The 18,573-nt window shown below is 41.1% G+C and overlaps 1 protein-coding gene across 4 annotated transcripts; it reads right to left on the reverse strand.

Annotated features, from left to right (window-relative positions):
* Positions 1-3,190: 3,190 nt before the first annotated feature.
* Positions 3,191-17,722, reverse strand: hipk1b (homeodomain interacting protein kinase 1b). 4 transcript variants are annotated; one of them, XM_020634308.3, is made up of 18 exons: positions 17,381-17,722; positions 15,345-16,075; positions 13,540-13,731; positions 13,210-13,391; positions 12,955-13,078; positions 10,967-11,086; positions 10,586-10,672; positions 10,287-10,471; positions 10,036-10,186; positions 9,753-9,939; positions 9,527-9,645; positions 8,460-8,594; positions 7,347-7,498; positions 6,929-7,000; positions 6,510-6,668; positions 6,167-6,375; positions 5,969-6,081; positions 3,191-5,088 (listed from the first exon to the last, which is right to left on the reverse strand). In XM_020634308.3, exons 2-18 carry the CDS (start codon positions 16,071-16,073, stop codon positions 4,627-4,629), a joined length of 3,378 nt encoding a protein of 1,125 aa, XP_020489964.1. In that variant the 5' UTR covers positions 16,074-16,075; positions 17,381-17,722; the 3' UTR covers positions 3,191-4,626. The 4 variants fall into 4 exon arrangements, with proteins under 4 accessions (XP_020489964.1, XP_020489962.1, XP_020489966.1 ...); XM_020634306.3 differs by having other exon boundaries at positions 7,347-7,501; XM_020634310.3 differs by lacking the exon at positions 8,460-8,594.
* Between the last annotated feature and the right edge of the window lie 851 nt (positions 17,723-18,573).

An 18,573-nucleotide genomic window follows, 5' to 3' on the forward strand; every position in this document is an offset into this window, starting at 1 on the left:
CAAAATCCCCCAAAACATTTTTGCCATATCATGTTTATGATATTTTTTTTGTAGCACATTTGATACATCGGGCGTTTTTGGCAAATTTTTGCACACAACAATATTCGTTTTAGAAACAAAAACAAAATATGCCCTTCACATTTTGAAAATACAGAACATTTCAGGAAGCTTTTCTCGTTGTTTTTTTTAACATAACACTTTTTACAGCCTTTTTATTTCATTTTGTGGTAGGCACAAAAACAGTTTCTGTCCTTGTTCAGGCAAAGATGCACCTTACACTTCTCACAGTAGACATGTGAGAAGTGATTGCCAGTGCAGTGCTTGCATCTCTGTCGGGTTTCCCATGTTGGAAAATGATCAATGCCATCCCTTCTCACATCAAGAGGCACACTGCAGCTTGGTCTTTTACGGAGTGGTGTTGGAGTCTCTTCTGGAGAGGATAGTGGTCTGCCACACATGATTTTGGCCTTTCCTGCGCTTGTCAGAGAAGTGCCAACCAAAGCCTGAAACCTTCGCAGAGCCATGGGTTTCTTCTTGGGGTTTAGCTTCTTCTGGTCTCTTCTGTAGAGGTTCCACGCATTGATGACTGCCACTGTAACAGTGTGCCACCAGATGTACATGTACCATCTTCGGGATCTGAAGCTGAACTTGTAAAGTGCAGACAGCATATCTAGGAGATCAACACCTCCCATGAACTTGTTATATGTTTCAACAATGGCTGGTCTGGGAACCATTATGTGAGTTTTGGATTTGCGATCCCAGCGTTTCACATTTCCCACAGGTTCAATGCCAACAAAAGAGGAAATCAGGTTCACTGCTTTGTTGTCGTACCATCTTACAACGATGTTGTTTTTCTGGTTCACTCTGAAGTCCATTGACCCTCTTCCATTTTTCTTCAATTCTTTTTCATCCATCATGGTGCAGTGTTTCATCCTGTTCATCCGGATCGTGCCAACGTAGTGGATTCCTCTTTCTTTTAGGTGTTGCACCAGGGGAACTGATGTGAAGTAGTTGTCTGCAAAGACCTTGTGATTTTTTCCTGCTGGAAGTGTTGATGTCATTTTCAGCACAACTTCTCCTGTAACACCTACTTCAGACTTTTCTCTGTCTGGATTTTCTGCACCTTGACAAATATCAAAGTCATAAAGAAAGCCACTTTGTCCAGCACGTCCCCACATTTTGAAACCCCATTTGTGAGGTTTTTTGCAGGCATGTAGACACGTAGATGAGATTTTCCCTTAAATGGAACCATGATTTCATCAACTGCATGGCTTTCTTCAGGAGGTATGCAGAGAAACTGTTCTCGCAGTTTTTGTAACCATGGCCTGAGCTTCCACAGTTTATCTTTCTTAGCATTATCAGACACACTGAGGTTGTCCTGAAAGTGAATCATTGTCAGGAATTTCAGAAACCGATCTCGAGACATCACATGACAAACTGCAGGGAGCCTTGTCTCCATCTCCCAATAGGCTCTCACAGAGGACGTCTGTACTAACCCCATATGAATGTACATGCCTAGAACCTGCTCTATTTCCTTGGCAGTTGTGTTTACTGACTTGCCCTCTTTTTGTACACTGTACAGGTTTGTTTGTTCTGCAGTTTCCTCTAGCATTTCATCAGTGACAAACTGTTTGAAATACATGTATGGTGTCCAGTCACACCTGTCTTCTGTGCCTTCCTCAACACTTGCAATGAAATCGATAGATGGAGCTTGATAATTTATTTTTCTCCATCTGTATTCTTTCCTTTGTGCATTGGCCTTCACTGACTCCTTTCTGATTGTGTCCTGTGTTGTTGTTGGGATCTCAACTTCTGTGCTTGTCTGGGCTACACTTTCATCTTGATAGTCTTCCTCATCACTGCTATCTGAACTTCCATCATCATGCATGGCCTGAGGAGTCCATTCTTCCTCATCCTCCTCATCATCTTCCACTAACTGCTCTATGTCACTTGAATTGCCATCCATTATCATGTTGATGACATTTGTAATGTACGTTTGTTTTCTCACTTCTTCCTCTATTCTTTCTGACATCTAAAAATACACACATAACAAATTGGTCAATATAGCATAGCGATTATGATTTCAGAGGAATTGTTATTGTGAAAATACCCAAAATGTATTTTAAAATGGCATTTCAGTCATTAATTAGATTTATTAAATCATCAAAATAGTGTGTGCTTGTATATAGTGGTAGGCATGATGTAGATTACATTACAAAAATGTAAAATGACCGTTCAAGGATAAAGCACCTTATATACCTGCAGTATCAAATGTGATACACACATTTTTAACACGATTTAACTGTAATATGAAGAATGAATTATTAAGTAATGATGCATTGTTTTAATACAACATATACTCATATTAAAGAATGAGTAACAATATAAATGTTATTCTTCCTGTAACTTCTTGAAAATTAGCAAAGAATTTCCTGCTGAAAGTGTGTGGATGCTAGCATGATGGTGACCATTTTTGAGTAGAATGCAAATCCTCTAGGGGGCAGAATACATGTATCAGGTCATATACAACAGGTTTTAAAGGAAAGTTTTCATCATGTTGATAAGACAGAGGTCTCAGAAACTTGCGTAGCAAATATGATACAAATGGTTTTATAGGGTTAAACACTGGAAGTGATGGAAGATGTTCACAAAACTGAAATTTCGCACATCTATCTATATTTATCTATTTATATCCCAGTTCCAAATGTCAGTGCACGTCCTTATAGTTTATTCTTCCATTTTTATACAATTCATAATCCCCCCCACCCTTGAATTCATACCATTTCCTTTATTTACAAATGTATTTGATGAAAATGTACCACGAGCATGTGAGCTTTTTTAAAAGCTGTTGTTTATTCAGTAGATGTTTTTGTCTACATAAAACACTTTTTTACTAGCATTTAAAACACACCCTCTCACGTGTCCTGAGTTAATTTCTTTCTTAGTGCTTAGTTGTGTTTGTGCAGTGACACAATGAGCTGATTGTCTGTTTATACTCACCAGAAAAGGCCTGAACTGCTGCTCGTCTGCAGTTTTATTGTCTTTACTGTTTCAGCCACTGCACAAACAAGCGGCCGCTGGAAACCGATAACTTGAGGAACATTGTGCACTGCTGACGTCAGTGTCTCCTCAGCAGGTTTGTATGACAACCACAAGAGGACGTCATATTACAGAGAAGGAATAACAAACCATGAGTTTGTGGTTATTTTATTGAAAACAGTGACAACGGATTAATTGAGTTGAAACCTTTTTCCCTGAATTAGTTCTACCAAATAGCCTCTTAACTATACTATGTTAAGATGAAATACAGTTAAATAGAAAGACATTACAACACAAAACGGATTCAAACACAACAGGGAAGGATTAAATGAATGAAACCCACAGAAACCAGCCAGAGATTCACCTCTTTACACTCAAAGACGGTGGCAGGAAACAGTGAGGGTCTGTTGTGTCCACAGTGTATTTAATTGGGTATAAGCTTGATTTATTGGACGAGACATCACTGCTAAAGTAATCTCTCCGTAGACCTTTAATCTTCATCAGACGCTTGTGTGCTCCAATGTTGCATTCACCTGTTTTCATTACATCGTATAGCAGTGATACAAATCCTACGGGGTATTTCCACATCGTCTTTGGGATAACAAAAAAAGAAATCTGTTTTCCTCCATATAAAACTTTTAAAATGTCCATTAATTCATTATAATGATTAGCAGGTCCTACATAGTCGGGATTCACACATAAAGGATACTTTTCAATCCACTTGTTTTCATATATTTAAAGGAGAAAATGCAGGCGTGAAGTTTTTTTTTTTTTTTTTTTTTAAACATTTTCAAACAAAAGCTTTTATGCCACTCATCAGGAAAGTGATGCCACTCCTTGGTACTTCATAAATACATTCAGCATTCAGTTGATGCAGTTTCGAAGAACGTTTCTATTGCATAAGGACATGATGAATGCTGCCTAAACATCGTCACTACATCAACACACTATCACATGTGCACTTAAATTAACACATAGCCAACCACTTCTCTCTTCCTCGTCTTCATTGGCCTTCTTCCTCCTACCTCATGCTGACCAAACATAATTTAAACATAGTAAAAGACATATCTGTGAGTAAACATAATTGGTGCTAAGGTACAGTTATTATAATGATAGCTAAAAAAAATAAAAAAACACGGGCCTCATTGGATTAGTGTGAAACTTTGTAACAAGACTCGTGAAAAGCTACCTTCTCTAGCATTGTGAGTGAAGTGTCTAAAATCCCGCCTGATAGTGTCAGGAGGATAATCTCTCTCCATTAAAAACCTCAGGATCAACAGGAGAAAAATACAACTACCACAATGCCTTAATTGTACATCTGGGTAAGATGGGGATAAAATGTGGCCTCTAAACAACATTCTTAGGAAAATAACTGTTAGATATCAAATAAGATCAAAGAACATTTAAAAATCACTAAAAACAGTTTAGATGAGCATGTGATTAAGTTTGAGGTGAGATGCAGCCTTAGAGCCTAAAGCAGCAAACAAATAAGTGACTGACAGTTATTCTACTTAAAGTTTAAATCTCCCTCTGGGATGGTACGAGGGGAAGTCGTTTTTTTTTTCCTTCTTCTCTTTGTTCTACTCCCTATAGGTACGGGTACTGGGTGAGGCGCCGGGGGCTGAGCTGGTAGGTACTGTAAGCCTCTGCCCGCGGCGTCACACTAATGTAGGGAGACCCAGTGGCAAACTGGTGCTGGTAGGCTGCGGGGAGGCCGTGCAGCAGACTGCTGACGGTGTCCTTCCGACTGGCCGAGTCCCTCCTGGAGGAGGAGGATGAGGTGTATGTTGCTGCATAGGCAGAGGGGGAGTGGCCGTGACTGCCGTGACCACGGCCCAGCAGCTGCTCCATGGCCTGAGAGGCTGAGGAGAGGGCAGTGGAGGCAGGGTAGTTGTAAAGGCTGGGGCCTGGGGCTGCGGCGGAGGCCAGGGCCGACACGTCCGGGAAGTTGTAGAGAGAGGCGGAGACGGCCGGGGGGAACGTCGGCTGGCGACGCAAAGAGGAGTCACTGTGAGAGCGCTCCTGAGATGAAGAAACCACAGGCTGAACCTAAACGAGAAAAAAACATTCAGCGTAATTTCAAAACAGCATAAACACTCCAAGTCTTGATCCATCTTTACAAGAAAAGCTGAAACCACCCCTTGCACCCAGACCAAAAAAAGTGATACATTCTACTGTCAGAAATAAGTTAGTGTGTTGACATGATTTTAGTCAATATGTGACAAACGTTTCCTTTCTTTCCTTTAAATTATCTCATTACCCTGTAGTTTAAAAACTCTCCATTTAGTAACCTCTCTGAAAAAACAGATATTTGGCATGAAGGTTTGCAGGTGCAGATAAATTTAAAAAAAGGTTTGCTTTGGGTCATGAGGTAATGCATCAGCCATGACAATGTTTGTCCAGCAGAGAGCACTTGGGACTCAATTTACACCAGCTTGATTCTGAACCAGTCAACTACTAGAATTATTATCTTTGACAAGAACCCTGCTGAAAAGCTTTGTGTGTGTTAAAGGGTACATAGAGTCATGCTTGAGTGTCCTACAAGGCAATCATTTATTTGTTCATATCTTTTAGAGCCTGTTCCTCTCTACATAATGTAAAAAAAAAAAAAATGCATCTTCAGTTTCCAGTGAAGACGCAGTTTGGCTACAGTAACTTTTCCCTTGTTGCTCCTCCCAACTATTGCTCGCATTCATTCGTCAGATATATTAACTGTTCTTCAAAGTAATGTGATTCAGCTTGGTGGGAATTTTTAATTACCGTAAGCGTTTTACAGCCCTTCCCATGTCGCAGTTACATAATCAGGCCTCCATCACAACCTCCTTTTGTATGTCTAATGGAGGAATTTCTGTTACTGTGCCAAAATCAATTTTAAATCCTCAGAACTAACGACTCTTTCCAAGTGACACATGGAAAGAAAAAGGCTCACCTGGCTGAGGTTTAAGGGGTGTGACTGGCTTGGAACCAGTCCATGACGCTCCATGCTCTCGCCTGAGCTGCACGGCTGTCTGTTGGAGGACCTTTTAGGCTTCATGTAGTTCACTGTCAATTCAAACAGTGTTAAGTATTTTTAAATCAAACTCAAATGAATTACTTATACAGACAGAAGTCGAGAATCGACTCTCACCAGTGTCTAGGCGTCCACGTGAAAGTGCTCTGGTGCCCTGGTTTTTGACTGAAGGGGCCACCACTGCCAGAGACTTGGCCTGGCGGGATGACCCGGTGCCAGCTGGGTTCAGAAGACGCGGCAGAGGAGTCAGGGGACTGGCTGTGGAAGAGTCCGAGTCATGTACAGTCACACAGCTGATGACGTTAGTCCGCTGGCCCAGTCCAACGCTGTGTTAAAAAAAAAAAAGATAAGTTACTTCATCAAAAACCCATTTTTAAACATGTTAGTGAAGCAAACTGCAACGATTCAAGATGCTTCTTTAACTAGCATCAAACAGTGCAGAGTCGTATCTGGTTTTCACCTGGCAGGATGGAACTTCCGCTCATCCTCCGTGTCAGTGTCGCTGTGAATAGTGATGATGCTGACCGCCGGGCTGGGTGTGTCAGATATGATGATTGGTTGGGACATTATGGCGTTAGAGCTGGCTGGGGTCACGAGTAGTGATGCAGTGGACATACCCCTATACAGAAAAAATAATAATTCAGTTTGCTTCTCAGAGCAAAAAGTGATTTCAACTCTGATATCTCAGAATAAACAGAATATATAAATTATGTCGTAAAAAGTATTTTTTAAACTAATTGACAGAATGAACAGTCAGTCAGCCTAGAGACAGAACATTGGGAGTGGAAGAATTGTCCTCTACGTTGATATTTGAAAAAATTGCTGCTAAAGGCTTTAAATTAAAGACATGACACAGAGATAAAAAGCTGCAGGACCGACCTGGTTCTGTTCTCTCCACGTCTGGCTTTCACTTTCTTCCTCTCCTGCTGGCTCTTGCCTTGGGTTGTGCTCCTGTAAGGGGCAAAGATGCAGGGCAAACAAGTTAGAGGGTCGATGCCTTTTTGAAAAACAAGAACATGGTACACAGTATATGAAAGAAAGCACACTTTAATCACACTACATCGGGTATACTCAATTTAAAAAACTTTTTTACTGGATATACAATTGAAATTGTTTCTAATTGAAAATAATTGCAAAAATTGGGATAATTGTTATCATAATATAATGACAGAGTGGTCATAACTGCTAAAATGAGATTGATTGAGGTAAGAAGATATACAAAGATAAAGATATATATAAATCGATTTAAAACTTTTAACTGCAAACAGACTGGATTAAAAAGTGGTTGATGTCCCACCTCCAGCTGTGTCCCTGCTGAGTGGAAGCATCAAGTGTTTCCAGCGGTGATTCAGGTACAGTGGTCTGGTGGGCAGAGCTGTGGATGGCCACGCCCGGAACCTGCTGCCATGACGATGGGATGAGGATCTGTTGGGTGCCAGTGGGCCAGGCCTGCTGAGGAACAAATAAATTTTAAAAAACAGGGTCAAGGTATATCAGTGAAAACAACAGTAATTGTTTGACTTCTGCAACAGTCCAGACAAACTGAGCATGAATGCTGAGAAATAAATCCAAAGACAAAAAGGCAAACCAAGTGGCCAATCTGTTCTAAAGCACAAAACTAAATAAAGCGGGCAACTTTTCCCAAGCCATTCCCTTATGATAGCATTGCCCTGCAACAAATGCACAAGATGAAATCATGCAAAGCACAAACAATGAAGCACTGAACAGTCAGATCAGGTGTAAAGACGAAGAAGTAAACACAGAACCATGGGGCCTGTTAAAGAAGAAACACTGAGGAAAGAAAAAAAATATGTTTAGTTCACTGAGGCCAGACAACTAGCTGATAAGCCGTCTTTGAGGGGAAAGGCATGCCACATGTTCTGGAGCTGAAACAAAAAGATGTGTGTCAGAGAGTCAGGCTGTTTTAGTGTTTTTGTAGCTGCAATCTCCTTTTGCTGAAACCAAGGAAAGACAGGACAAGAGAAGCTTCAAGCAAAGCGCAGACCAACTCAGCAACACATGCGCTCCATGCCCTCAGCATAACCTATGGGGAGAGACTGTGGGGGAGGGGATGGTAGAGTGTGGCTGGTGGGGGAGGGTGGTTCTTCGGAATGGAAAGAGATGCAAATTTGGATCAAATGTTAATTAAAAAAAGGGAATTAAAAAAGTGGATATCAAGAATGACAATGGTTTAACCAGACTTAAAAACTGATTGTCTTGCAAAATTAGGGATAAAAAAAAAAAAAAAAAGCAAAAAGAAGGAAGATGAGGCATAAGGAAAAAAAGAGGCAGAGGATAAATTGCAAACAAAAATGTAAGAAAAAATGGAGATTGGGACAGCAGAGAGATGAGATTGTTAGTGGTAGAGGGAGTGTGCATGTCGTTCTTCATGGAGGTCATCTTGCTTTACCAGCACTGCGGCTGTGTGCTCCAGGAGGGTGGGCCGACCCACCCCGGGCCCCAGCCCGAGGGGCAGAGAGTACTGGGGGGCTATGCCTGCTGAGGGGGGGTGCAGGGTGGCAACCATCAGGGGTGTGCAGGAACCCTGCAGGAGGGAGGGAGGATAGGGGAGGGTGGGGTTAGGGTGCGAGTATTGTCCTTCAGAGCTGTATCTGGTTTAGACAAAAAAAAAAAAAAAAAAAAAAAAAAAAAAAAAGGGACAGAGCGGATCAAACCAGTTGCACACCACCGGCCATCTGGACACCTGACCTCTGCTGTATGCGCCAATTACTCCTCACTTTGACCAAACAGTAATAATCTAGCTTTTTTTTTAAGCCAGATAAATCTCCTGCATTAAACATCTGGCCTCCATCCCAGAAAGGAGATGGGGATAAGAGAGGCCTGGCACTGAGTGGCCGTCCAATCAGTCCTGGAAGCAGATCCGAGGCAAGACGCAATCAGCAGAAACACGAAACAACAAAAAACAGCATGGACTTTACCACATCAGTTCACAGGCAACTTGAATATATGTATTTGAATTGAACGTCTCTACTGGAAGAAATACCTTTACTGAAGATGATGTTCAAAACCTGGTTCTCACTAAACGTTTGCTCCACTGGCAGCAGAGAGAGAGAGAGAGGGCATGAAAGAAGAAGCCCAATATGGAAACATTTTGAAAGCAAACCTGAACGGCACTGCTCTCCGCTGGGTACTGATGGCATGACATCATTCAGATGATTGAAAGATGTGCTCATCCTGTGAAACCCGTTACCACATGTAAACTGACCTCCAACTCCACTTGTACGTATGAAGCAGGTCAACCTAGTTATCATTCAGCTGTGCTACTTTCCATCCGTCTATATGGATACTACCTCTCTGACATACATGCCTTACTTCTTTGTCCATCTATAAAGGGAAGCATTCCAGAGACCAGGTCCCCAGAAAGACTGTAAAAATTGTCATTAATGCATCTTTTATTAACCACGTGCACAGAAACAATCCCTCACAGACATCTGTACTTTAGATACAAACTCTTACCTGTGTGAGCATACTTGGCTGGATCTGCAGAGACTGGGCAGACTGGTTCTGAGGTACTATTGGAACAGAGTTCTCCATCCTCACAGGGAAACTGGAACTCTTACTAGATGGCTGTAGCCCTGATAAAATACACAACACAAAGGGAATTAATGTACTTTAATGCACATCAAGTACCATAACCCCCTGTTTTTTTTCTTCCCCATATGAAAGTAACTTGATGGTTTACCTTGAATAGTGGAGGGTGGGCAGACAATGAGAGTCTGCTGGAAAGGTTCTGTCTGACTACACAGCCCAGCAGGACGCGTTGGGATCGGGACACTCTGTTGAGTCAGCCCAGGAATGTTGATGGTCGCCTGCTGATACAGAGCTGGCTGGTAGTTTAGTAAAGGCACCGCTCCTCCGGCAGAAGGCACCTGTGAAAATATTTTGAAACGCAACACATTAACACATGAGGACTCAGTGGTTTTATAAAGGTGTGTAAGTATTCAAGGTGAAGATACAACTCAGACCTGGTTATGCTGGTTGAGTTGGCTACTGAAGGTTACAGTGAGGTTTCCAGCTGCAGCGCTGGGGACTGCGTTAGTGGAGTACAGCGATTTATTACTATCGTAGGAACTCCGGCGCTTGCAGATCTCCATGTTCTGAAAGCAGGACTTCACACTGGAGAGGATAAGAGCGTTTTTTAACCATCACTATAAGAATCTAAATCAAAATATGTTTTCAGCTGTGCCAAAAAAAAAGGTCTTCATATAACACTTACTGAGAGCTGTGGGGATAATCCATGAGGTGGCTCATCGTGACAAATGGATGACCCAGAGTTTTTGTTGGTGTGATCCTTTTGTCGGCATCGAGGCGCAGCATTCGCTTCAAGAGGTCGATAAACTCTCGTCTGTCCGCTTTCTCGGCCAACATGTCCGTCCCCTCCAGATGGGAAGACAGGTTGACCTGGAAGAGACAGAAGAACACCCAAATGCATCAAGCAGGTGAGCTTCTCATTCACAGAGTCAAAACAAGCAGGTGAAGCACAAGAAATCTGTTGTGTGAGAGGTCGCCTTCTACCTGCATCATATCATCCAGACAGTTGAAGATGTACTTCCTGGCCTCCTTGGACTTGATCCCCATCTCCATTTCATGCTCTGAAGGAGTCTGGAAAATGGAAACCATTTATGTTTATCATTTTGCGCCAACATATTTTATAAACATGCAGTGACATGGGTACTAAGCAAAATCATTCAAATCTAGAGGGTGTCAGGGCGCAGATGGCCTAGCGGTTATGTCATGCCCTAGTCTTCTCAGCTAGCGGCCTACTATACCCACTGTCCAATCAATTAAATAAAAAAAGCATCATTTACAATTCTCTACGAACTTATATTCCTTGTAATTCTTTAGGTCCTTGTTATCAGTGACATTTCATTAAAATTAGCATTAAGCTATATTTACCTTAAGTCTCCAGAGTGGGTAGCTAGAGTCAGGACCCCGATTGAAAAAACGACTCGTCTTGGTGCCGGCGCTCAGCAAGTACTCTGCAGGTAGGCCTTGAGTTTGAGAAATGTAACGGATCTGGAATGGGACAAAATACATTCTAGTTTTAAAATCAGAGGGAGACAAAAACAGTGAGTGCAACGGATCTGACCCAAATAAAAAAATCTATTAGACTCACAATTTTAATTTAGTTTTCCTGCTCCACTTTCATATCTCCTGGCAGATACCAACACTAGCAAAGCTCTATTTGAGGTGACTTTTTAAAGACCTTCAACCAACTAACAACTTAAAGCCAAGATCCCATCCCTCAGAAAGGCCTTCAGAGGAACTGTGAGTTTTCATCCCATTCAAAGTAGGAATGAGTAGAGCACCAATGACAGCTAAGATATGCGTGCACAGTGGGCATCAAGAAGCTTTGCAGATCCACCAGGTAGATGTGTATTGGCTTGATGAATGAATATATCAGTAGACTAACTGAATACATCACACCTGTCAGTTAAAATGAATAAAGGATGATTTTCTGCTCTTAATAATACAGGGGCCCAACCGGTGTCTCTTCAACATGTGGACGATCAGGTGTCACTCTGTTTGTCACTATTAAAAGAGAGAGGCTGTTCATGAACTTCAGTGATAAACCAGAGGGTTGGTACTCGACTAACATCAGGCTTCAGGATTAAATCACCATTAGTTCATGTTGCGTCTGCTCTGCTGTCCGCAGCCAATGCAACTGTCTTCAAAGCCTTTTTTTTTTTTTCTCTTTATTTGGGTTTTTTCTTTTTCAAATACAGATTAAAAAAAATCTGAGACATGTTTATTCATACCTCAAACCAACACAAAAAACTAAATGATAATAAATAAATAAAAAGATACGATAAAAAAAAAACAAAAAAAAAACAAACAAAATACCAAAATAATAATAAGATAAAAAAATTAGTATTAATCCTCCAAGTTGTATTAATAATAATACAACTTGGAGGATGTCAAGTGCTCTGGATTTTACTAAATTGTTATTTTTCCATGGGGTTGTTTTTGCTATAGTATTCTATAAATGGCTGCCATATTGAGTAATTTATCTTTCCTCTCAAGGTAAATTTTATTTTTTCTAACTGCAAATGCTTCATTACATCATTCATTAAAGCTTGATAAACTGGAGGATTTTTTTGTTTCCAGTTGAGCAGAATTATTCTTCTTGCTAACAGCGTCACAAAGCATATCACATTCTTCTGGTTGTTTGATAAAGAGAGCTCCATAGCAGCTGACCCAACCCCAAACATTGAAAGAACTGGGTCTGGTTTGATATGTTTCTGGAAAATCTCAGATAAACTTTGGAATAACTTGAGCCAGTAGTTGGCGATGCTTGGACAAGTCCAGAACACATGTGCCTTCAAAGCCTATTTTTAAGTAAATATCCAGCACCCTGACATGTTGTTTCAGTAAAATGATGACCTCACTTTAACACATCAGTGTTGAACTGTGTGACAAGAAAAGCTCCGATGTACTGAGACACATCACAGAGTATAGCTTAACTAAAAGGTGAAAACAAGGTGAAACCACAGGACTTTGTTTGCTACCATTTCTAAAAATGATTTAGACAGTCTGGGGAGTGAATTGAAAATGGACTATATTTTCAGAGTGTATCAACATAAGATAAAGTCATTTGAATCAGAAATGTTCCTCTTGTTGTGGTTTAAATGTCAGCTAATGTAGTTCATGTTTGGCTTTTATGTGAGCTCTGTGAATAAGGTTAAATTCTCTGGACAGTATTTAACTCAACCTTATCCTCTCATTAGATTTGTCTCTTAAATGCAGACATCTTTCATGTCATGTTTTTCACCCAATCATGAAGAATAGTATCAATAAGAGTATTGATAAATATCAGTATGAATAAAATCCTAATAATACCCCTCCTTAACTATCAGGTGCAACACATGAACATTCATACTGACCTGGTCGTACTCGGAGGCTCCAGGGTAGAGAGGCCAACCGAGAAACAGCTCAGCAATCACACAGCCCAAAGACCACATGTCAATGGCCTCACAGAATGGCAGACCCAGAATGATCTCTGGAGCCCTGGAAGGCAAAAAAAAAAAGAAGAAGATTACACAACTCGATCTAAAGAAACTGTTGTGTTGTATAACGTATACTCATCATCACCACTTTTATCAGGAGATTCAAACACGGCTGTAATTATTTCCACCAACCTGTAGTAGCGGGACTGTAAGTAGGTGGAGCAAACAGCTTTAGACACATGACTCGCTGAGCCAAAGTCAATGACCTTCACCCTGTAGGGCTGCCGAAGAGGATCCACCAGCATGATGTTCTCAGGCTTCAGGTCTGCATGAATTAAGCCCAGGCTTTTCAGTTTCATCAGCGCAGTGGCCACCTAAATACACAAAGAAACATTATGACCTTTGTAATAAGACAAATGAGACAAACAGGTACCTTTGCATTTAATATGTATAGTTAGAAAATAAATGAGCTGTATCTTTTTGATTCAAGTATTTAAAAAGATTGAATGAGTTTCTGCCAACCTGCTGTAGGATGGGTCTGATGTGGCGCAGAGGGAGCGGGCTGAACTTGCTGTGCTTGAGAAAGTCGTAGAGGTTCTGCTCCAGCATCTCGAACACCAGGCAGGTGTGACCTTTGTGTTGGAAGCATTCGTAAGAACGCACAAAGTTGTACTCATCTGCGTTCTCAGCACTCAGTCGGTTCAGGATGCCCACCTAGTTAACAGAAACAAAATACAAAATAAATCCATGTTGATCCGTCAATGTCAGCACCTACACGTCAAAGTGTCCTCTTGGGCAAGATAAAATTGCTGAGTGGACGGCGTGTGAATGTGTATGAATGGGATTAGTCTGGCATCAGTGTGTGAATGGTTAAGTGTGACCTGCAGATCTGAAACCTCCTCTTCCAACCAAGCAGTGGTGGTCAGACGTGTTATCATATTGTACACCTTGTGTGACCTGCAGTGTAAAAAGCGTCATTAGTCTAGAAAAGCGCTCTGCAAGCTCAAATCCATTAACCATCGTTCTGATCAACAGTAACTGACACTGCTTCTTCTGAGGGAGTCACCGTCTGACTTTATAACTGTGAAAAATATTTCCTATCGAGACGGACAAATCCTGGAAACAATAAAAGAAAAGGCAGGAGGTAGTGCTGAAAGTTCCTGCCTGGTCTGACACAAAGCACAAACAGACTGTTTCTGTTAAGACAAGCTCAACAACAGACAGTATGCTGCTCTCTCCAATTAAAAGTCGCTGTTGTCCATCGTGACCTCCCTCTCTCTCCCCACTATCAACATAAACAAAATAATAATCCACCCAGTTCATCAAAAAGAGCCGATGTAAAATCCCAGTGATGAAAAACATGTTTGTATTGGTCAACACCACCCATCGTATTTTTGCACTATAAAGGAGCAGCATGCTTTACTTGTCGTGTCAGTGTCATAAATGTCTCAAGAGAAATATTCTTAAAAGAAGCCAAGAGAATATGGCATTAGAAAAGGAAACTGTTGTTACTTCTTCAGGTAAGACGCTCTGCCAAAGTTCAGATCCTGGCGCTGCGTCTGAGACAAACCATCAAGGCTACGCGTCAGTATGCATTTGTGTCAACAGCTATTTTTGGGCTCCACTCCAAATTAAGGGTAGTGGAAACACTGAGTGGGACTACTTTTCATATTTAAATTCTATTAGATTACAGCTTTTAGTCATACAAGTCAAAAAAATTCAGAATAAAGAACAAACAAAATGATCCTCAACAACTCTTTTCAAATGTACAAATACGAGACAATATGAGACAAATATGACCATCACGATGACCTAGGACTGGGCGATATGGACCAAAACTCATATCTTGATATTGATTAGCTGAATTGCGATACTCGATATATATCAATATGTATTTTATTAACAGTGAAAACACATGGAAAAATAAACTGCCTGTTTATGAATTTAAAAAGTAATATTATAAAATAAGAATGTTCCTTAAATACAATAAAAGAGAGAGAGAGGAGGAGCAGGGTTAAGAGGGACAGACAGACAGTCAGTCATCAAAAAGGTGAACTGTCACCTCTATAACGTTATTTTAATGCAACATAAACTATATCCATATTATCGATATATCTTAAAAACTCGATATATTGCCCAGCCCTACGATGGCCTACAGCTCACATGTAGCCAAATAACACTTTGGTTATACTTCAGGAGTGCAAGATCAGACGTTCTCTGCAAAACCAACATTGTGAAATTAAAAACCACTGTAGAATTAATAAGTAAGGCATCAAAGTGGGGTGATTGATACAAGTGTTCTTATAATAAAAATGATGTTTGATTACCTCTATCTGGCCCTGGCGAGCATACGAAGGATGGTTTTTCAGGATCTTGATAGCCACAATTTCATTTGTACCCCTCTTCCAGCATTTGGCTACTTGTCCGAACGTGCCTCTTCCTAAAAACTCCAGCACTTCATAGCTGCAGGACACGGAGCACAGGATTTCATGCTGCACAAGCTGATAGTCCCCTTCACCATTGGAGCTGCTGCTTTTTGTGGTCGGAGCAGAGTGGGGTATAGACTGGCCTGTGCCCCCTCCTCCCCCACCAGTACGGGTGGAGTAAGTTGCTGCAGGAGCTGAAAGCTCCTCCAATATTTGCACACTGCCACATCCACTCCCACTGCCTTCGTTGGCCTCCTCGACCTTTCTCTTCTGCCCGTGCCTGTGGCTCCTGGTTTCAGATGACGACTCGGCATGAGTATAAGAAGAAGACGTCGCCTGCTCAGTGACACGCCGGCTGGATCCACGGGGAAGACTACCGGTGCTGTCAGCTGCCCGGACCACCACTTGGCCTCTGGACCCAGGTGCAGCAGGGGGGAAGACCAGGGATGGTGCAAAGGGTGGCACAGCCATGGCTGGGGTAAAGGCGTATGCCGACTGCCCTGCTATGGAACTGTAAGCTTCGGTGGTCGACACGTCCCAAACATTGCTCTCCACCTTCAGCTTCTTAACGCGGCAAAAGGCACTGGAGGAGATGGAGGGAGGAGAGAAGACCTGCAGCTGGGAGCTCATGGCTGAAAAGAGATCACTAAGAATCAGACGGAGGTACAGCAAACACAAAAAAAAAGAATTCTTCTAAATTATAAAATATTACAGCCAATGTTGATGGACTGCTCATCTCCAAATTTTAAATCAGCAAGAGCAGACACAATAAGAAAAAAACTCTGACACTCCCAACAGAACAGAAAACTTCAGATCATAAAATGACTGTTTAGAGGAAGAAGTCTGTAAATTTCAATGATGTACGTCAATCAGCAATTTCTTTAATCAGTTTAATCTCAACATCTTGTAGTCAGTTTTCAAACAAAACAACATATCTTCACAAGTTATCTGCTATTTACTTCAAACTTTCCTGTAATCTCTTCTATCCAAATCAACAAAACAAGATTTCGAGTGATCAACTTGGAACTGAAGTTATGAAACAGCTCAATTTGTTGACATCTGACCGATAAATAGCATCTTTTAAAATATTTGCTAGGTGTGTTTTTGTTTTTTTTACATTTGTAGTATTTGACTTTCTGGCATAACATTAACAACTGTTATTAAGAAAGGATCCATTGCAGGGTTTTAGTAATCGGCTAGAATGATTCACTAAATTACTGACTTGATCTTGAATCCAAATGACAAACATCATAAACATGTAAAAAGTCCAAAAAAAAGTTGATATAGTTTGATGGACATATGACACAGTTCTATCACAAGCAAGCCAAGTAGCATGTTGATGTGTTTGGGTGATATCGGTATGGCGTCACTGAAATAAGAGGTATTCACAAACATTTTAAGATATTTTTGTTATAAGTCAATTCATACAAAACCAAAAAACCTGTCAGCAGATAAAGATGTGGGCCGTATGCTCACTTAGTCAGTAATGCCTTGTAGCAGCTTAGTGAGTGTTTCTGTGAAACATTGGATACAAATATACCTGAATTTGTATCGTAGATCAAGAGAAGGCTTTATCCAGTAAGAGAAAAAGAAAGTGGATTTGGGTTTCGAAAGTGTCTGTGCAGCAACAAGACATATGAGCTGACAGCTTGACGATGAACCATTAATATCATAAATAGTCCATCTCTGATCGCCACTGTTTTTAAACGTAGTCATTTCACCCTCAAATATCATGTATAGGTTAAGCAGTTAATTTGTTGGCCTCCACCCACAGAGGATCAACAAGGCAACATTACCCAACTCGCTTATGCTAACAAGCTAACTTTGCGAAAATATGGCGTTAGATGATCAGCGGCTTATCTCCAACAATAAAGTTAGGTTAGATGATTAAAATGTCATTTAAGGTAACATTCAATACAGATAAAGGTGTGACGTACCGGATAGGATGTTTCTACAGCTTCGAAACGTCTTCGTCCAAGGTTTAAATCCCACTGCAGTCTGCAGGAACAGCGCTAGTCGGTTAGCCTCCGCTCGCTAGCGGTGATGTTAGCTAGGCCTGCATTGTTTCTTCAGTCGATGGAGAGCTGGGCAGCAGGAGGAGCTGTTATAGTGCCGAGTCACACTGCTCTCATTATATTATTCACTGAAGCCACATTGGGATAAAAACATGTACAGCTGCTGTTTAAAACATTATTAAATCTATTCTTAAAGGACCTGGCTTGAGGCAGCAAATCCCCTTATCCCCGGAACAACCACGTCCTTATATCATCTCAGCTGCGCCTGGAATCAAACGTCATTTCCGGTTACTACCGTAAATAACGGGGATGAAGAAGACAGAAGTGGAGAAAAATGAGAAAAACGCAAACTGTGAAATGATTGAGCAGTAATAACGACTTTCTGGAGAAACAACGTGATAGACGACATTATCAAGTATATCTAACGCCGATAGATTTGATCAAATCACATTTGGGATCGTTTTTTCACACAGAGTAAATAAAGGTAAACACACTTTTTACGGTAAAGGAGTTTAAAAGTGACGTAAGTACAACATGCCAGTAATATTCCAGCTCGACTAAAATGTTCCATGAAGCCCGAGAAAACCACACAGACTTTAAATATCAGGGTTAAAACGCCCGAAGACGGACGAAACATCCGGGTCGTTTCCATAAACTTTGACTCATTCAACAAGCAGGCAAGAGAACACATTGAAAGCCTCAGGAACAAGCCATGGAGCAAACTACTGAAACACCAGTGTGAATCTTATTGTTTATGGTGTGAATACACAGATTTTTACATTTTCATTAAAAATTAACACGAATCGGAAAATAATTATTTTAAAAGCTGCTAAGTTTATTATATGGAGTCATATTTGTGCCTAACCCTTATTCCTGCGTGAGCAATGGTAGATTCTGAGAACAAAAACATATAATGTTCCCAATTCTCTCTCTCTCTCTCTCTCACACACACACACACACACACACACACACACACACACACACACACACACACACACACACACACACACGACCTTTTCACTTTAACTCAACCCATCTCAACCAGACTGATCTCAACATCTCTCACAGCCTTTGTAGAGCAGCTGCCAATTGCAGCATTTTCTAAAACGATGCAA

The sequence above is a fragment of the Labrus bergylta genome, chromosome 5 (assembly GCF_963930695.1).
Source record: "Labrus bergylta chromosome 5, fLabBer1.1, whole genome shotgun sequence".
Lineage (NCBI taxonomy): Eukaryota > Metazoa > Chordata > Actinopteri > Labriformes > Labridae > Labrus > Labrus bergylta.